The sequence below is a fragment of the Lepidothrix coronata genome, unplaced genomic scaffold, assembly GCF_001604755.1.
Source record: "Lepidothrix coronata isolate B3197 unplaced genomic scaffold, Lepidothrix_coronata-1.0 Scaffold102, whole genome shotgun sequence".
Taxonomy (NCBI): Eukaryota; Metazoa; Chordata; class Aves; order Passeriformes; family Pipridae; genus Lepidothrix; species Lepidothrix coronata.
In genome coordinates, this window is record NW_016690282.1 from 934,210 (window position 1) to 954,447 (window position 20,238).

The 20,238-nt window shown below is 53.0% G+C and overlaps 1 protein-coding gene across 2 annotated transcripts; it reads left to right on the top strand.

Annotated features, from left to right (window-relative positions):
- Nucleotides 1–1,490: 1,490 nt before the first annotated feature.
- Nucleotides 1,491–18,009, top strand: CARD10 (caspase recruitment domain family member 10). 2 transcript variants are annotated; one of them, XM_017823394.1, is made up of 21 exons: nt 1,491–1,567; nt 3,473–3,691; nt 4,057–4,194; nt 4,531–4,856; nt 7,331–7,513; nt 7,872–8,027; nt 8,169–8,294; nt 8,424–8,618; nt 8,717–8,854; nt 9,615–9,730; nt 9,984–10,024; nt 10,703–10,823; nt 11,302–11,482; nt 12,285–12,408; nt 12,750–12,990; nt 13,274–13,343; nt 13,688–13,787; nt 14,247–14,405; nt 16,044–16,165; nt 16,806–16,921; nt 17,168–18,009. In XM_017823394.1, the coding sequence occupies exons 1-21, from the start codon at nt 1,561–1,563 to the stop codon at nt 17,373–17,375; spliced, it is 3,087 nt and encodes a 1,028-aa protein (XP_017678883.1). In that variant the 5' UTR covers nt 1,491–1,560; the 3' UTR covers nt 17,376–18,009. The 2 variants fall into 2 exon arrangements, 1 of the variants encoding a protein (XP_017678883.1); XR_001876192.1 differs by lacking the exons at nt 16,806–16,921; nt 17,168–18,009 and adding an exon at nt 15,184–15,332 and having other exon boundaries at nt 16,044–16,142.
- The last annotated feature ends 2,229 nt before the right edge of the window (nt 18,010–20,238 follow it).

The following is a 20,238-nucleotide window of genomic DNA, read 5'->3' on the forward strand; positions in this document are numbered from 1 at the left end:
ACCTTACTGAAGCTGGTCCAGGAGGCCTGTGGGGACCAGAGGGGATGAATCTGCCACTGGCCCTGGAGGAGAAACAAATGAAGAGGTTCAACCTGGGTGCAGCAGGAATCCTTTAGGGAAGGGAGTCCAGTTCATACCTCAAGATTGTTCCAGACACCCCTAACTTTCATTTCTTCACTTATCTGAAGGAGGAAAGATTTTCATGCCAAGGTGGGGTCTAGAAGCTGCACTGTTGGGGTGCTGAGGGCACCTCCCTTTCAGGAGTGTGTTGGCAGGGGCAGGACCAATATAGGGCTCAGCAGTACTCTGGGCTACCCTGTGGGCTGACCCAAAGGCTGGGTGAAATTGGGGAATTCCCACTTCTAATGAGCTTGATATTGTATTGGGAATTTCTTCCATAGAGCCTGCACTATCTGCCCTGGCCACTGAGGTCTGACACAGCTGAGAGTGATAAAATAAGAGTGAGATAGGGTTGCTAGAGAAAATTAAAACCACCTTAGCCTCGAAGGGGGAGGCATATGATGTTAGGACTGGCCCATCGTGTCCAATTTCATCTCTCCAGAGCCGTCTGTCCCAGTGGCATGCACAGATATGAGCAACTGGGTACATGGCAGATTTGGAGGTTACTCTGTGCAAACTCGTTAGGATGCTGTGTGGACACACAAGTCCACTCGGGCCAGAGGAAGGCTTTCCCACATCCCACCCCTGGGAAACTCAGTGCTGGGTCAGGCTGGGGGTTACAAGCCCCTGCATGCCCTGGAGTACATCTCCAACACGCTGCCCCGGGGTGCCTCCACGCCCAGTTCCACCCACGGACACAGCTGAGGACTGGAACCAAAATCTAGCCTGTGGGACCTTTTCTTGCCCTGGATCAGGCTTCTTTCCAGCACCCTCAGTTTTTCCCCTTGCTTGGATCCCCCCTCCATCCAGAGCCAGCCCTACACCTGGGGTGACCTAGCTACAATTTCTGGAGCCCTTTAAGCAAAAAAAGCCCCTCCTTACAAACCTCTTCTCTGCAGGAAGAGCTAGGACGGGGGCTGAGCGTTGCCCAGAGAGCCGGCCATCCTGCCCGGGCACAGCCCCGGCCAAGCTGGTTACCCCCCACTTCCCCCGCCCGTCCGTCGGGAGGTGAGGCCGGGTGAGTTTCGGAAGAGAAGTGGCTAGTGAGCCACGTCCTTCCGGGGAGCAGCTCCATCCCGGGGCTGGGGACCAAGGGGGGTCAGAAGGACGGGACACACGCAGAGAAGAACCCTTCCCCAGCTCGCCCAGGTGAGGAGCGGCCGGAGGCTCTCAGAAACCGGGAGTGGCCGACGGGGATCCGCCCCCGCCCCGCCGGTGAGTGCCCCCGCGACCCTCCGTGGGCAGAGGTAGGCTGTCCATAGCCCAGGGGTTTGCCTGTTCCCTCCAGCCGGCTGGAAGAGGGAGGGTGGCAGGGAGGGAGGGAAGGAGGGTGGGAAAGTGCGGCGGGGTGGGGAGAGCGCTTCAGACACACCTGCCGGGCGGCGAGACGGCGGCGCGGAGCGAGGAGCGGAGCGGGAAGCAGCCCTCCCGACGGCGGGAATGGCAGGTAAGGGGCGAGCCTCCGCCCGGGAGCGGGGTCCAGGGGGCGGCGGAGCCCCACTGTGCCCCCTCTCCCGCGGAGCCAGCGGCTGTCACGCCCATCGGCATCGCCCCAGGGCGTGGGTTTCGCGTGGGCTCGGGCTGGGGGTGGTCGGAGGGATGTTTGCGCCACTTTTCCTCGGCCACCTCCTCAGGAATGGCCTCCGGCTCGGCATTTCTCGAACAGCGCCTTCGGAGTGGCGAAAGGGAAGCGCTGTGTCCCTCCGCCCGCCCCGCCGCGGGAGAGGAGTACTCCGGGCGGGAAGGGGGGGTATCCCGGGAGCGAGGGGGGGGTACTGGCTCCTAGAACCTTCTGCCTGCCCCCACCCCCGCCACCCTCCCGCCTCTCCCTGTCCGCCGAGCCTGCCTGCCGAGAAGCTGGTCGCTGCTTCCAGTTTCTTGGAGAAACACTTTGATAGTGATAAATCTGTAGCCAAGAAGCGGAGTTCAAAACAACGCAACTGTTTTGACAATCTGTGTTGCGTCCTGCCGTTGCGTCCTCCTCCTGCGTACTTGTGTCCGTGTGGCAAGCGATCCTGTCTCAAATGAGAGTTTAGTTTCTGCAAGAAACGCTGTTTTTATTCAACCTTGGACAATCCAGTACTGTATCTGTATTTAGGCTCTTAAGATCTTACATGCTGGAAATGAGACACTTGAGACATTTTTTGTGGAATCAGCAATTCTATTTTCCTGATGTTCTTCATCCACCAGACCCCAAGCCTCCTTTGTTTGTATTTGGAGGATTAACTTCTGCACAGTTCTCTCAGCCATCCTCCTTGCTGTGCTACTTGTCTGTCTGAAATAACATGATATTCTCACCACAAGAAGAGAAAAAATCACAACCCCAAAAGCCAAAGAAAAGGACAAAGACTGAGACATTTCCTTCCCCCATGCAACATGAACCTCTACACCGCCCTGGCGATGTTTGTGTGCCTAGGGTACGAAAGCTGGATTTGATGCCAGCACCAGAGTGGCAGGTGACCTTCATGCTTTGGAGGAGTGATGGCTTCTAAGTCTCAGCAGATCTTTGCTGTGCTTTGCCTTGACAGCTAAAAGGATTTGTGCTGGCCTGTGGAGCAGACTTTATTTCTCAAGTGAAAATAGATAATACTGGTTTTGTTGATCCACAGCTGGGGAGAGAGCTCCTTGCACATACCTGCTCCATCACAGCTTGTAGGATTTAATGGAGCAGGTTCATCACGGCTCTAAGGGGTTTCAGCCCATTGACTTGAGGGTCCCTCTTGTTTTATTTGGTTGGCAGACTGGTTGCCTTGTTGCTATGTATTTTCAGGGCTCCATACTGCTATGTGGAAGATATGTGAAAGACATGCTTATGTGATTCCCCCTTGATTCCAGTACTTGTAGCCAAGCTGCTCTTTGGAATGGTGTCCCTGAGAACTTCAGTTTGGTCCCTGATGCTTGGGACATGCACAGGGCAAATGAATCCCGAGGGATTCATTCCCGAGCCTTTCCAGCCCCACTATGAGAAAGCACGTCCCAGGCTGTGAAAACTCTTGGTCCTGAGAGTTTCCCATTCTCAGGGACGGGGAAAAAGGGATGATGTGTGATGGTTGGAGGGAATTTAAGAATGCTTCAGGGATGAAGATGTCATCTTCCCTGGACTTCCTGCAGTAGAGTTCCTCCCTTAAGGCACCACTTGCCTTCTGTATATCTAAGGCCCGAGGTGGACACTCAAGATCCTGCTGAACCAATTTGTATGTAAAATGTCTTCCAATGTATCTGAGTCCCATTTGCAAGACTAACAAATCATTTGCAGAATCATACCTTGACCCACGTTTTCCCATGCCTACTCACACCTTCTGTGCTCCTCCATCATTTCTTGTCATTTTATCCTTTCCTTTTATCCTTCCAGCCGTGGAGAATGCCCCTTTCAGAGCCTGCAGCCTCTCAGAGCAGGAGGAGGAAGAAGACTCCATCTGGGAGAAGATCGAGAGTGCACGACACCAGCTGACCCGCTCCCTGAACCCAGCAAAGCTCACCCCATACCTGCGCCAGTGCCGCGTGATAGATGAGCAGGATGAGGAGGAGGTGCTGAACTCCTGCCGATTCCCTTGCAAGAGCAACCAGACAGGTGGGGGAAGACACAGACTTGCACTTAGTGTGGCCTGGTTTGTGGGGAACAACCTGTTTTTGATGGACAGTGAAGGCTACCCAGCATGTGGTGGTGGCTTTCTGCTCCCTCCCACTGCTCTGCTAGTTCAGCTTTGTTCTCTGAGATGCTCTGCACCCAGACCTCCCTCTCATCCTCTGTGGGCCTCCCCCTGCATGCACACAGATGAGGGCAGCGCTCTCACCCCACTCTCTCCTCTAGCCATTCCCATTTTTGTGGATGGAAGTAGAACTGGTAGAGATGCTACTTTCATATCATGAAGCTAGGCTATGCTGTTTTCTTTCTGTTTTGCACAGAATTCATCCTAACTCCTTCCCTTTTTCCAGGTTACCTGATGGACATCCTTCGGCGCCGCGGAAAGCGAGGCTATGAAGCCTTCCTGGAATCCTTGGAGTTCTACTACCCAGAGCACTACACACGGCTAACGGGGAGGGAACCAGCCCAGCGCTGCTCTATGATCCTGGGTAGGAGCTGGTCTTCTGTTCTCCCTTCAGTTGCTGCTTGCACGGGGAGGGCCAGAAATCTGTGCAGGTGCATGTGCATGTGCCTGTATAAAAACCAGGTTCATGCTACCGGTGTGTGAGGAGCCCTGACAGCTCTGTGCTCTGCAACTGTCAGGAAGGGGACCACATATACAGGTGTGACGGACTGTGGTGCTGTAAGCCTGGGACAACAATGGCTGCAAACTGACAGGAGAGCTTGGCACCTCTTGGTGGAAGACAGAGTGTTGGGCAAATCTGTTTTTTGGGGTTACCCCTGTTTCAGCAACCAGGAACAGATCCTCCTTTGTCTCCCCCCAGATGAAGAAGGCCCTGAGGGACTAACTCAGTTCCTGATGATGGAGGTGAAGAAGGTGAGGGCTCAACGGAAAGAGCACCTGCTGAAGGAACACCAGCTCCAGGTGAAGAACCAGGCTTTGGAGCAAGAGCAGACCCGGCTGGAGCAGCAGCTGAAGGAGCTTCTCAAGGTGCAGGAGCGTTGCCAGCGGCTTAGAGAAGAGTGGGACTCCAACAGTGTGGAGCTGCTGAGGCTGAAGGATGAGAACTACATGATGGCCATGCGCTATGCTCAGCTCTGCGAGGAGAAGAACATGGCCGTGCTGCGAAGCAGGGACCTGCAGCTGGTGGTATGATCCTGAGGAGCGCAAGGGTTGGCAGTGGGAGGTGGTGGGGGTCTGGCGGCTGAGAAGGATGCGCACGGATGTCCCCACGTGGTGGCTCGTGAGTGTGAAGGAGCTGATGGCAGGAGGGATGTGTGTTGGGGCTCACGCCCCTGCTTTTGATGGGAATGTGCCCTGCAGAGAGGCCGCGTCATGGGCACAGTGCAGGAGGCTCACCACTGCTCTGGGGCAGCTGGAGATACATCACCAGCTCCTGCCACAGCTGGAGGTACGTTAGCTAGAGGAGCCAGAAATAGGGGTGATGCCTTCCCTGGCATCTCTCAGCTTTCAGCCTGGCCACTGGTACCACAAGATGCCCTGTCTGTTCCTGCCTGCACTTGTTGCCCTGTGCTGCCTGCTCTCTCCAGGCGGCACAGGCAGGCAGCTGATTCTGTCAAGCTGTGTGCTTGTATTTACCTTTTCCCTGGGAAAGGGCTTGCGTTTTCCTCTCTCTAGTGAGGATGGTGGCTGTGCAGGCAGCTGCGCTGGGTGCCTGTGTGCTGTCTGGAGCTGCCCAGCCCACCTTGCTGATCTTAGGAGCCTTTTGGCCCAGACTCCATCCCCCCAGCCGCTCCCCACCGCCTCCTCATCTCTCTCATGACGTTTGTAAGACTCATGCCCTGCATAGCTGAAGGAATTCGTGACACTGCACTCCAGCTGCCAAGCTCTCACCTCCAGCAAACATTTGCCCATTTCCTGCCTGGGCAAGGACAGCCCTACCCTGAACCTATTAATAGCTGACGTTTTTCAGTGCTCTGCTGCCTCCTGGCATTCCCCCTACCAGTCTGGGCCTGGACCTCTCACACAGCCTTGTGATTACCTTTCATTCGTTCTGTTCTGCCAGTGCTGGGATCCTCCCTTACCTTTTATCTGGTATTCCTGCCAATGCCAGCTCTCTGGGGCCTCTTGGAGAAGGGAGGTGAATCACTTACTTGTAGGTAACTTGGGCTGAAGAAATCCCCCTGGAAGCAGGGTCGCAGCCTGCCCTCCCCTCCTGACTCTGGGGTTCAGAAATGACTGGTTCCCAAAAGTCATTCTAGATCTTTTATGCAGATTTACAGAAGTAATTCAGTTCCTGAATCCCTCCTTGGCAATTTTGGCAGTGCTTCTCGGTGGCTTTGCCCCATTTCCTCTCAAAGCCTTACTTAGATGTAAAACTCCTGTTCTTTGATCAGTCTAATCAGTTATAGGTCTGTGAGGACCTCTCTTCCTCCTAACAGTAACTGACCTCCACTGTCCCCAGTGACATGTTGATGGAGGAGTGTGAAAGCAGGCCAGGGTGTGAGAATGCCCCTGTGGTACCCTGCAGTCTCTGGCAGCTTGAGCCTCTGTGCTGGTTTAAGAGTCAACCAGCAGGGGAAATGAACTCAAAGGAGAGACCACAAGTCAGAATAACAATTTATTAAAACAACACAGCAAGCACAATCACACAAACAAACAATTGGTCCTAACCCACAAAACCCACATGTACAACCCAGTACCCTGGGGCATGAACAAAGTGGTGTTCCCTGGGCCCCGCTTGAGTCCAAAGTAAAGGGAGAGGGGAAAAACCTGCTGGTGGGAGAGCTGTTGCAGTCTGGTCAGAAGCGGTGATTGAAGTCCAGCTAAGGTTGAGAGCAATGAGATGCAGTCTTCCTCTGGATCCCACGAGTGGTTGCAAAAGTTCTGAAACTCCAGGTTTATATATTCTCCAGTTCAGGCAGAAATGGTCAATCCTTCCCTCAGAGTGGGGAGCTCCATAAAAGGCTCAGAGCGGGGACTTCCATAAAGGGTGTGAGGACAAGAGCATCCTCTTATCTCACAGGCCTCTTAACACCTAGTTTATAGCCTGAGGAGTCAGGCTCTATGGGCGGAGGGTGTGAATAGTCTATTGACAACAGTTTCTGGGTAATGGCATGGAAGGCTATAGAATACACAGTTTTGGGTTATACCCATACCATGATGAACTGATCTCAGCTGTCCTAACTAGGACAGCCTCAAACACTTTCCAGGCCAGAGGTGGCCTCCCCACACTGAATAGCCTCCAGTGGATTTTTCTGCTGTGAATTTGTTTCTCAGCTGCTCTAGGAGCCTTTGAGACACTCACAACTGCGGGCCCTGGCAGCGCGTCAGAGGTCCCATGTCCACACGTAGACTACCATGTCCAAGGTCACTGGGGATGCCCCAGGGTAGCGAGAGAGTTGTTGTACTGCGAGGATCCTGAAACTGTATGTGCTCATGCAAGTACGTTGTTCTCCTTTCCCTGAGGGAAAAGCTTTTTTGTGCAGCTGTGCTGCTAACCCTGGCCCAGCGGTAGGATACTCCTTCACATAGTTGCCCAGCCTTTGCTTTACTCACCTCTAGGCCTGTTTTCTGCCCAGCGCCCTCTCTGCTGCACTCTCCTGCTAAGGCAGAGGTGCAGGGCTGTGTGTGTCAGACCGTATTTCTTCCCTGGGTTACAGGTGGACCAGCTGAAATGCAAAGTCTCCAGTCTAGAGGAGGAGTGCAGCCTGCTGCGGAAACAGGCATCCGCGCCGCCCCAGCGGGAGGCGGAGGAGCAGGGCCACCCCGACACTGTGTCTGAGCTGTGGGCTGAGAACCAGCGCCTCACGGCATCGCTGCAGGAGCTGCAGGGCATGTTGCAGGTACCTGGCAGGGCAGGGCAGGCTCCAGGTTACCTCCTTTCCTGGGCCACCCCCTGTGCTGGTTACATAGGCACTGGAAAGAGGGGGAAATCATTATTTTGGGCTGGCTTGTCCTGTCCTCTGAGCATATTGCTTGGCTGTGGTGGCTGCCATTGCTTCCGGGTCTGGGTAGTGATGGGTCCTTGTTTCCAGCACTGTAACTCTTGGATTTGCTCACAGGTGTGACTTAGTGCCTTGGAGTGCACAGTAGATCAGTGCAGGAGTGATGATGGCAATTGTGCCAATCTGCCAGTCGTTGCCCTGGTCTGGTACTCCCTTGGTGCTTGTGGTGCAGTGACAGTGCCTTCTCACCTTCTAGACACCCGGTGAGGGTCCAGTGCCAGGCTCTGAGCAGATCCTGCTGGATATCCTGGAGCATGACTGGAAGGAAGCCCAAGACGACCGGCAGGATCTCTGTCAGAAACTCAACTCCCTGCAGAATGAGCTGCAGTGGGCTGAAGAGCTGAGGGATAAGGTAGAGCATCCATCACTGCCCCCATCACCATTCCGCATCCTTGAACACCTAACAGGGCCTGGAAGAGAGGGAAGGGAGGGGGTTGTGAAGCCACAGCAGTCACTTTCAGGAGAGCTAATGCTTGCTGCTTGCTGTTACCAGTACCTACAGGAGATGGAAGATCTGCAGCTGAAATACCGGACGTTGCAGAAGGACTGTGATCTCTACAAGCATCGTATGAACACAGTGCTCCTGCAGCTGGAGGAGATCGAAAAAGAGCGGGACCAGGTAAATTGCTTTCCACCTCCCAGCAGGGCATTTGTCTCTGCTCTGGATACCCTTTCCTTCTCCAGTGAATCTTGTCCATCCATGCCAGGGTGGGAGTTCTCTGCCTTTTCTCACTCTAGCTCCTTGCAGGCAATCCAGAGCCGTGATGGGGTACAGCTACAATATTCCCAGAGCCTGATTGAGAAGGACCAGTACCGCAAACGTGTGCGGGCCCTGGAGGAGGAGCGGGATGAACTCCTAAGCAAGCTAAGCCAGGCGGAAGGGCTGAACAGTACGCTGGAGGCACAGCTGCAGCGGTGCCAAGGCAGCCGCATCCTGGGCAAGGTGAGAGTGGCTAGAAAGAAGAGGGAAGAGAGAAGGCAGAGGGGTCAGAACTCATTTCTGGGGGATATAATGGGATGATGGAGTCCCTTCTCTCCCAGATGTGCAGCTCTTCCTACTCCCTCTGCTCCAACCTCAGCAGCACCTGGAGTCTCATAGACAACACTACAACTGGACTCATGGATGCTCTGGGGACTTCTGTTACCCCATTCCCAGGGGACTCAGCTGTTCAGAGCATGGTGAGTGCTTGGCTGTGAGAGGCTGACCCTCAGCATGAAGGCAGCAGAGACCTACTGCTCAGGAGAGGCATTTGGAGTGGGTTCATCACGGGGCTGTGACTTGGTGGAAGGCTGGGCGTGGGATCGTGTGTAAGGCATGAACAGATCTAGGTTGCAAAGCTTTGCTCTCTCAGTCTCTGACAAACTGGCCTATGCTGCAAAGTGTGCAGTGCTCAACCAAGTGGGGAAGAGGGGGAAGGAAAACTCTCTTTGTCCTGTGTGACATGCTAGAAATCAACAGCCTTATGTAATATATTATCCTCCCCAAAATACTGTTTAATCTATGCATGCTTGGGGAGAAATCCAAGCTCTTTTGAATCCTGTAGCAGCATCACATTGTTTTTAAGAGAGTTGGGTTCTTTCCTTTGACTCCTTGAACTATTATCCTAGAGCACCCAAAAATGGGCAGTCCCACAGGTTACTCATACCTCTAGGTGCTCAGTGGCTAGAAGTGAAATATAAGGGCAAGATTGGATATTCTCTTCATCTGCTACTGCTCCCACAGCTTGTACATTGCAAAAAGATGGGGATGCATAGCCATGGATCTCTATCTGAGCTATCTGCTTGGGAAAACAAGGTGCCCCTGGGAGTTTGGAAGGATGTAGGTTATCCCTAAAGATGGATGCGGTATCCAAGGAGCTGTTTGCAACCTGGCCTGATGGGAGGGGAGAGTTGGTGCTGGGTTGATGTTAGCAAGCATCTCTCTTTCACTCTGCCCAAGGATGTGACTCCTGAGAGTGAGAAGGATATCAACCGCCTTTCCACCTTCCCCTTCCCTCCTTGCGTTGGCTCCATCCTCCGTCGGCAGCGGGAAGATAGGTGCATGCCCTACAAAAGGTGATTGCTGGGAGCTACTTGAGTCTGGGTCTCCTCTGTGGGGTTTGTGGGGGCCAGGGAGAGCTGCCTGGCACGGTTAGGAGAGAACCTGGAGTGGGAACTGAGAGTGGGAAGGCTGGCTGGGAGCTGTGTGCTGGCTGTGGGGGTGCTTGTAGGTGGCGAGGGAGTCTGTGGAGGTGGGATTGAGAACAGAATGCAAACAGGCTTTGGAAAAGCTGCGGCCTTACAGATCCACTTTGTGTTTCCTTTGTAGCTTGTCCTGTGGTTCATTTAGCAGCATCGAAGATGGAACAGGTACCAGGGTGGGGGCTTTCCACAAAGGGGTTGGCTAAAAAGAAGTGGTAGCTGTGGGGAGAGAGGTTGGACAACTGACCCTCCCTCACACCTTTGTGCAGCTCAGTGTGAGGGCTCTGCAGTTGTAGCAGGGTGCTATGGACCCACACATCCCCCCATGCCTTGTCAGGCACAGCAGCTGGAAAAGCTGGCTTTTCCTCTACAGAGCGGGTAGCTATGCGTATCAACTCTGTTTTATTCATCGAAAACTATGTTGATGGTGTGGATTTGGGGGAGTAGGTAACAGGAGAGGGAAATGCCCTTGCCCTGGGTTGTTATTGGATATTCCCTTTGTCTGCTACTGCCTGGGTGATGGGTTGCAAATCTTCTGGAGTGAAGCTCCTGATGCTGGCAGGTCCTGTGGTGGGCACTGGTGGCTGATCTCTGGGCACATCCAGGTGGCCCAGGCTGCTGCTGCCTTCTGACCAAAATGCTGACAAAGGGAATGAAGATTTGCTTGTTGGAAAGTCCTTCCCATGAGGATGACTGTTCAAAGCCCCTCTGCAGCCTCAATTTTCCAGTTAGATGCTAGAAAACAGCCAGGAGATGGTGACAGATCCTTGCCACCCTGAGAACATTAGCTCCCTGCAATGTTAGGAGAGGTGATGTGCTTCCTCTCTCCCTTTTGCTCTTTCCTAGGCAGCGGTTTTGCTAGCAACTTGCTTGGGGCCTCCTCCTCTTCTTCCAGCAGCACCTACACCAGGGTGAAGTCTGAGATCTGCTTGTCCACGCTTCCCAGCCACAAGGAGGTCACCAGGAGGTGACTGCTGCTCTCTAACCTAGGCACTCTGTGCCAGCTGCTTGAGGGGGCATTTTGTGGTGTCAGGAGACCATGTCTGGGAGACCCTTCCTTTCTGCCTCTCCCCTTGCCGGCTCTTTCTCACTAGTGAGAGAGGAGAGAAATGAAGACCCTACAGTCCTTGCTTCCTAGCAGGACTTCAATTTCTTGTACTGTCCCATTTGTTATGGCAGGGGTGTGGGGATGTTGCCCTGGGCTGGACATGCATATGTCTAGGTAGGGAAAGGACCATGGGGTCCTTGGCTTCAGTGTTGGAGCTGGTGGGTTGGAAAGGGCTGTGTGGGTCTGTAAGCTCTGTGTGCCCTGGTGATGGGTACACTGTGAATCACGAGCTCTGCACTGCAGTAAATACCCTGTAGCTGGACACAAGGCATGGGGGACTGGTTCTTAGAAAAGGCAGTAAACTTCAGTTGCCAGACTTGGCATTTCTCCTTGCCAGGTCACTGGTGGTACAGCTCACTAGTGTGGGTCACCCCAGCAACCTTTCACCCCAGGAGAAGAGGCTCGGATCAGACATCTCCATCCTTGGAGGGAACAGGACGGGGATTTATGTCCAGTGGGTCAAGCCAGGCTCACGGGTCAAGGATGCAGGACTCAGGGAAGGGTGCCGGCTTATTGAGGTGAGTCTGGGAAGGGCTCACTTCGTGGGTTTGCAAGGCACCTGGGACGTTGTGAGGGGTGTGAAGTGATCCCCAGTGCAAGCTGACCTCTACCCAACTTTAAGTCCACCTCCATTTCTCTTGTTTCCCAGGACTGTTCCCTGCCTAGAGCTTTATACAGCACAAACACCCATCCAGGTCTCATGGCACTCGAGTGTACCTGTGCATATAAAAATGCTGAGACCTTCTGAAACACTTCCTTGAGCTGTGGGTGGGGAGAAACAAAAAGGAGTCACACGATTAAGATGTGTATGTCCCTGGAGTTGTCTTTCACCTTTTAGGTTTTCAGAACAGTTCGCATCCTGCACATGCCCATTGCAAAGCAATCAATTTTGGAGCACGATCTCTCAGACCTTTGTGACCCTCCTGAGCTACAGAGAATAATTGCTCTGAAGAAAACTGGAGGGAAGGAAGGGCATTTGTTTTGCTAAGAATGACACCACTTGAAATACAGCTACACTGCTTGAATTAATATCCCACCTGTAACTGAAAACAAACCAGTGCTCCTGCTCCCACACGCATTCACGCACACGCATTTCCATTCATGGCAGTTCAGCATCCAGACTGGGTAGTGGCCGACACCAGATATTTCAGAGGCAGAAGAGGGAGCCAGAGGCAGACTGAGGATGCCTTGCCCTCAGGTATAGCTTTTCCCAGACCGGTCTCACTCTGTAACATTTCTTGTGTAACCCTGATGGGTGAGGAAGCTTGGGGGAGCCTGCTCTTCCAGACCTTATGATTAACAGCATTGGGTCCTTGCTAGCTGAGGGTGCCATCGCTGAAGGAAGAGGTGCTTTCCCTGGAGAACTGCACACGAGAGGTTGCCTACCTGAGCCTGCTCCACTGGGATGAGCCCTCTAGTCTCATCTTTCAGCTGGACCTGGAAGGTAAGGTGCTAGTAGATGGGTCTCCTTTGAGCCTGAGCTCTCTGCCTCTCCTTCTAGACCCTCCACCCAGCCCTGGAGATAAATCTCAGTTATTCTCTCTCCTCTCCTGTTTGGTCCTAGGCCACCATGTCTGACACGGGTTGGCCATAGCTCCAGTAGCTTTCCCTGTCTGGTGTGACTTGTGCATTCTATGAGTTATGGGATGGAGGTACAGACCTTCTGTCTGTTTGCCTCCTCTGCACCCCCCCACCCCCAATCCGTAGTGTCACAGCTGTGCTGGGGACTGGCCTATCTTACTGATGATGGTTGTCTCCTGTGTCACCATCTGTTTTGTGCTCCAGGATACCAGCCTCTGCGAGAAGCTCTGGAAGAAGGGAAGAAATTTTCTGGAGACTCATTCTACGTTCGCACCAACCTGTCCCTCCTGGAGCCATCAGACCCGTATGCACTGTGTGTAAAGTGTCGGGAGATCCTCCATGTCACAGACACCATGCACAAAGGGCGTCTGGAGTGGTACTGCTCACGCGTTGATCCCTTGACCATGCGGGACCTGGACAAGGGGACAGTGCCCAACTACAGCAGGTAACTAGGGTGAGGAGGAAGGCAGGGGGTACCTGCTCCATTTACCTGTGGTGAACATCCCCTAGCAGTCATGAGGAGTGCAGACTGGCCTCTCGATGGTGTGGGATGCCCAAGCCTTGCATGGGGACCAGTGTGGTAGTGTTTGGGAGCCCTTGAGAGACCGGGAGGTTGAGTGATATGCCTATGGTTCAGCAGGTCTATAGGGCTGGTGAAGAAGATCACAGCAGGCTATGGTCCCTGGGGCCTTTGGAGTTGCTTGAGTGCAAGCTCTCTGTCTTTTCAGGGCTCACCAGCTTTTGAAGATCCAGGAGAAGGGCCAGATGCCTGGGCAGCAGAGAGGCCACAGAAATAACGTAAGCCAAAGAAGCAGGTGATGAGAGCCATGTGTGTGCTCATAGCCATCCCACCACCTCAGCATGCAATCTGCCCCACTCTTATGGTAAAGCAACCCATACAGAGGTGGCAGATGGGTTAGAAGGCAAAGCAGGGGCTTATAGCCCAGGCAGTGTTACTCTTCTGTGGCTGCTTTTCTAGCACTTCCCCACATCTCAGGCTGAACCCAATGGGCAGCAGATCCAAGCCTATACTTTTTGTAAGCGTGCTCCATCCTTTTTGCCAGAGGGTGTTCTGCAGCCAGTTCTGTGTGTGTGTGAAAAGGTCAATGTTCTCAGACTTATTCTCTTCACTTTCTCCTCAGCTAAAGAAACGGGCCTTGGACCAACTGCGCTTGGTGAAATCCAAACCGCAGAGGAGCCCAGAACAGCCCCCTCAGCAGCTGTGGCTGGACCCCTGCTCAGGTGAGCTGTTAGCCCTGCACCTGCCCTGTCATTCTTGGAGACGCAGTTGTGCCCTGTGGGCACTGAAGGGACACTGGCATCTGAGATGCCTCAGTCTTTCTGCCCAGGATCCCTCTTATAACTGGTAATGGAATTTTGAGAAGTTTGTGCATATTTAAAGTCTCTGCCCCTTTCCCCTGGTTTTCTGGGGCTTTCCATTGCTGCTGTCATTCTTGGGGTCATCTAACTTTTTATGGAGAATAAACTGGTGTGTAACTCAAGGGGGAATGGGCAGGGGGTCCACATCTAGGGTATCTGCCCATGAGCAAATGTTGTAAGTGGGGTAGGATCTTTCCTGGCACGTGAGGTGGTTGGTAGGTACCTACATAATTCAAGATGAGGGGGTGGCACAGGAAGAATGGGATGATCTGTAGGCTTGTTCTCACCTTTGGCTTTCTCTTCTTCGCTCCTGTCTGCCAGACCCAGACATGAACCTGAAGCCTTACAGCCTGGTGCGCCCTGTGGTGGTCAAGGCACCCCGTCCTGTGGTGCTGTCACCAAACTGCATTGTACCACGGCTCATCAGGAACCTGCTGGACTTGCCCACCTCTCGCCTGGACTTCCATGTGTGCCCAGCAGGTAGGCACAAATGAGTGGTTGGCACATCCAGGGCTGTTTTAGTAGCCTGTGGCTGAACGAGAGTCTCCTACCTCCAAAGGCTACTTTCCCTTTTTATCTCCTGCCACTTCTTAGCCATACAGTGGGAAGCTAAGATGTTGCCTAAAGATGACAACTCCCTCTTTCCTTCTTGCTCCTCACTTCATTGCTCTCCTTTCCCAGTGTTTAGAGTTCTTCTTTTGCCAACTGCAGGACTGAAAAATGGGTTAGTATATTTTTTGGAGGGGTGATTATGAAGGTATTGAAAAATCTCTGGTTTGCTGAAAAAGCATGGCTCTGAAAATTTTGGCCACTGGGCTTCTTAGCTGAGTGAGTTGGCCATGTATCCTGTCCTGCTGAGCCCTCTGCAGGGTCCCCCTCACATTGCATGGGGACCCACTTTGATGCCTTTACTGCAGATGGGAATTTACACTGAGGGCAAAAACCATCCTCCCCTGCCAGTTTTGCCTGCTTCATAGGAAGGAAAGTAATCTATGAGACCCAAGCCATATCTCTTTTCTTTGCTGCCTCTGTTTTCCTTTGAAGAACTCCTCAGCCAGCTGATCTTCCACAGGAGCCTGCTGCCTGCAAAGGAAACAGGGCTTTGCAGGATCCATGTCTACCTAGGAAGTACTTGTGCCACCAGCCAGAGGTAGCAGAGGATGCCCAGCCAGCCTGGGCCTTGGGATAACTGAAATGTGCTCTGTACCCAGTTCCAAACATGCCTTCTCCTAAATATATTACTTTATTTCTATCTTAGGAATGAGCAGCTGCTAAAAGCCTTATTATATTCCCTGCTTGTGTTTCTGTGGCAGTGTGAGCAGCTGCCTAGAGCAGCATAGTCAGCAGGTAAAGCCCAGCACCTGCTTCAGCCACACTGGGCTGCAGAGCCTGTGGCTCCCAAGCCAGGTGTGCATTGTATCAGCTTCTGTTGTGAGTTACTGCATCTGGCAGTCATTGCTTTGACCATGGTGCAGCTTGCTGTACTGCCAGCTCTGCCTGCAGTTCTCTGTCTTAGCATCACCTCTGCTGCTCTGCTACCTGGCGCTGGCTCGGCTGCTGGGTGCTCTCCCTCTGCCTCTGAGCAGGGGAGGTGGCTCAGGCTGCCACCAGCAAAAGGAGGTTCAACTTGCTCCCCATCTTCCTCCCACTCTCCATGCCCGGATGCACACTCCTCTTACCTCCCCACAGCCGTGCTACTCACTGGAGCCATCTATGAGGCCATGTAGCTCTCAAACCCTGCAGAAAAACTAACTGGCAAAAGAGAGTGGTTATTTTTCTGCCATACATTGTTAGGAGGGTTGGGATGGTGGAGCAGTGGGGAGGAGGGTGGATAATGTCTGTGAGCCAGCTTAGGCTGCTGTGGTGCAACACAAGGTGCTACTCTTGCCATGAAAGGTGTCTTCAGCTGTGATATCTTGTTTGTTCCATACCAGAAAGCTGCAGGAGATCCATGCCAGCGCATAATGTTGTATAATTAGACTTGCTCTCCAGAATCCATAAACACTGGACTCAGTAAGCACCTGCTCAGCAGCAAACGTGCAGGATCAGAGGTAGAAAGTATTGCAAGAGGGAGAAGGGACTGACGTCTCCCTTTTCATATCTCCTCTTGGCTCGCAGAGAAGCTGGCAGGAGGAGATCCCAGCGCTACCCATGCTCAGGAGTACTCTGTGTCTAGAACTGCCCCGCAGGACCCAAGGGAGAGCTGGCAAATCCGCACGATCCGGGAGGCGATGGAGAAGGTGCTGAGCTTTTCGTCTGCAGAGAGAGAGCTAGGATGGGTCACCTCATTCAGATTGGAGAAGAGGAGAATGGGGGAGGAGGGAGAGTTGTGTGGTGATAGAGAAGGAGCTGCTTGCTTGGGGGCTGTGTAATTTGGAGAGTTTTTTAGATCCAGGTGCTGTGGAGTTGTGGAGCAGCAGATATGGACATTTCCTTCCCTGAGTCTCTGATGAGCTCAGATAAAATAAATGGCAAATGAGGATTTGTGGGGGAGGTGGTGGGACATGCCATATGCAGAAATGACCTGCCTGCTCTCACATTCCTCATCTTCACCAAAGTGGCAATAGCTCTGCTCAGGGCAGACAGAGAAGTGTGAGGCTGTGGGTGACAGCAATGACAAAGGGGATGTGAAGATGGGCTGTGGCTGAGAGAGGGGTCCAGTGGGCTCTTGAGTCGGGTTGGCAGTGATGGAATGGGCGACCCTGCTCTTTAATTCTCCCCTTCCCGCTTGATAGTGTCCATAAATCTCACTTTTAATGGAATTAGTATTGGAAAAGCAATGATATTACACAGTATGGGGTTTGATTTAATGTAACTGTCAGGGGCTGGGGTTATTTTTTCTCCATTTAAATCAGTAAATCTATTCAATTTCCCTTCCAGAATAAACACTGCCTGCTACAGCTGGGAGTTCAGGGTGTGAGGGATCTAATTAAAAGTGAAATATACCCCATCGTTATCCATGTCGAGGTCACTGAGAAGAATGTTAGAGGACTCAGGTAAGAAAAGACAGAGTGGCATGGATGAAGGGTATCACGGGACGAGAGATGTCCAGAGGCTTGGCTCTGTTCAGAGGGAGAACAAGGATCAGGTGAGAGCATTTGATATGTGTGTTGGAGTTGGCTGCTATGAGGGGAGTAAAGGCAGGAAAACTGGCTTTTTGTACATGTGAGGGAGTTCCTGGGTGGTTTTGTCACCCCATTTCTCTATGCCAAGGGTAACATTTGTCCCCGTGTTTTCCCCAGGAGCTTGCTGGAGAAGGCGGGCCAGCGGGATTCTGAGGTGCTGAAGGTGTGCCGTGGTGTGGAGCAGGCTCTCCACACTCTGCCGTGCTCCTGGGCCCGTGTGGAGCCCCATGCCTGGACCCATGCTGAGGAGCTGCCTAAGGTTGTTCGTGGATGCATCTTTCAGGAGCAAACCCGCCCGCTGTGGATTGAGGAGGGCAACGACTGAGCTAGGGGTAGCAGAGCGGGTACTGCCAGCTACTGTCCCTAAGAGCTGTTCTCGGAGGTCCCTGCCTCCCTGAGCCCCTCCAGGTAGCATGTTCTTCCCCCTCAAGGGGATGCTGGCAGCAAAGGGCCCCAAGGGTAGCCTTTCTGGTCCCTTGAGGGCCACCAAGAACTGGGAAGTAACATGTACGGCCTCCCCCATCTGAGCCTTCTGTATTTTATCGGAGAAATGTCTTCTGCCATCACGGTGGAAGCCACTTTCCTGGGCTGCTCCTCATTACCTTGGGTTGCCCTTGTCTCTGGTACGTGGTCAGATTGACAGATAGGGAACGCAGGGGAAAAGTGTGGGATCAGGCTGTGTACGAGCATCTCTCACACACATTTGAAGTCCTTCTCCCATCGCCACCGTCTCCCCTGCCCTGTGGCACTGTGTGCTCTGCCTTCCTTCTTCCCCTGTCTACCTCACCTCTGACCCCAGGGCACAGGGAGCGTGGCTTATATGCCTGTGCTTCACTGCGGCTGGAGTGACACTAAGATTGCAACAAACCCTCGTTTTATAGGAGCTGTACTCTTTATTGCTTGTAAATTATTAATGGAGCCTTTTATTGGCAAACCGTGTGTAAAGGAGAATTAAATACCATTCATAATGGAAATGTGTGGCAGGCTGTGGGCTTGTGTGTTACTGGGAAGGTATGGTTGATGCACAATGGAATATTTTTCTTCTCCATTAGGCCTTTAGGGGAAGGAGGGAGCACTGAATTTGCTGTGGTAGGGCAGCAAGAGGTGTGGGTAGAGGACAGGCTAAGTGTGCCACAGACTAAGGCCCCTCTCTTTTCTACTTGCTCCCTGGCATTCAGTCCCTTGCCTCTCCCCAGCGCTGACGTTGGCCAGGTTACTTTAGGAAAGTCAGGGAAAAGCTCACTTGATGTGTCTGGCTGAGTCCCTAGAGGTTCACATCCCTCCATGCCCTGATTAGTGTTAAGTGACGAGCCAGTTACCTCATCCTCCTGAGGGACAACAGGGAGACTGAGCCCAGCCAGGCTGCTAAGAGAAGGGGGGATGGTGCCCCTGAAAGAGGTGGTTCTCACCTTAACATGGGGCCAAGCATGGGTTCAGACTCTGGCAGAGGGAAGACAGAGGGTTTGGGTAGCTGCAGCAGTGCTCATCTATGATTCCTGACCAATTGCCATTATCAGACCCACTGTGGGAAAGGGGTGCCGGGATACCCATGCCGTGGAGAGGTGGTGGTAGGTGGTCTTTCCTGAGGCATGCAAGAAGAAAATGAAATCTGTGGCTCTGTGAGACTTCGTGGGGCGTGTGGTCAGGCAGAGAGCTGGGTCCACTGATTCTGAGGTTAATGGGAGAAGATGGGCAACCAGCACCAGAGTCAAGTCCTCTCTGTGTCCTCCTTGCCTCTGTGATTTGGCACTGCTAGTGCCATGCACTTCTAAAGCTCTGAGCAAAGATTAACTTGCTGATGTTCACGAGTCCCCTGTGAGGTGTTATTTCAGGCTCTAAACCAGTTGCCTGTGTCTTTTATGAGGACGACAGTGAAGGGGGGAGGAAAGAAAATGAAGATTTTAACTTGCAGTCACTAAAATGTAGAGCAAAATCCTAGGTCTGCCCTGGAGCCATGCAACTCTCCTCTCAGGGAAGGGGGAACTGGCATACACATAGCTCCAGATGAAAGCTCCCAAGTGACACCCACTCCGGGGGATGCAGCCTGAGCATCCCAGCACAGCCAGCCCCCTGGGAGGGTACTTGCCCTGCAGGCAAACAAAGTGGGACTCTTGTTGAGCTGATGAGAAGACAAGTCCCAAAACAAGCTCCCATCCATCCTGTCATGGGTTTGGAGATTAGAATTTGCAACTTTGCAGGAAAAAACGTAGTGCTTGAGTATCCAGGGAAAACACTCTGTATGAGGCACTCTGACTCGGGGCTTGAAAATTCCAACTAGCCTTGCTGTCACTTGAGAGCCAGCCCCAGCCCTATAGCCTAGGCTGAAGGTGGTAAAAAGCCAGCCCTCCCATTTTGGGGAGTCAGGCTGTGCTCCCAGCTTAGCACTTGCTGGTGCTCAAAGAAACATGTCCCCCAGCACCTCCCTGGGCCATCAGCTGGAGGGAAAGGGAGGCAAAAGAAGGTTGCTGGGAGGCAGGTTGGCACTGCTCAGTTAGCTGAGCAGCAGGAGGCACTGCCTTGCCTGCTTCCAGGCTTCTTCCAGGCTCTCTCTTTATCCAATTTGTCTTCCCCGAGGCTTTCAAAATCCAGCTTTAATTTGTTCTGGACACAGGTGAGAAGCGGGGCAGAGGGCTCCAAGGCAAACATAAATGCTTTCCCACTGCCCTGCACGCCCCAGACTGCCTTCTTTGTACTTCTAGGGGGGGTGGCTGCCTGCTTGGAGGAATGAGTCATGGGTTAGGTAACAGGCAGAATGCAATTAGCAGCCCTGGGCACCAATTACCAGCTGTAACAGCCTTGTGCAAGCCTCTGTAAAGAGTCACCAAGAACACTATTTTTCCCTCCAGGGAGGGAATCGGCATGGCAGCATGTGTGTCACCCTGGGAAGTCACCAGCCCTGTCCATGCTGGCCCCCTGTCCCAGCAGAGCTTTCTGGCACCATGCTCTGTACAAGGTAGCTTTGAATTATATTTGTAACATCTTCTGGGGACATCGCTAAGGCTCCTCTGCCTCTGTCCCATCTTTCCCTCCCAGATGATCTCCTAAGCCAGGCTGGGAAGTGCTGCAGGATGCCTGGGAGCCATGGAAGTTACCTTTGCAACTGCCTGGGGCTGCTGGAGTGTGGCAGGAACACTCAGGGAGGTTAATTTCTGGTTCAGGAGCAGTGGCTAGCTGTGGGAGCAATCCCA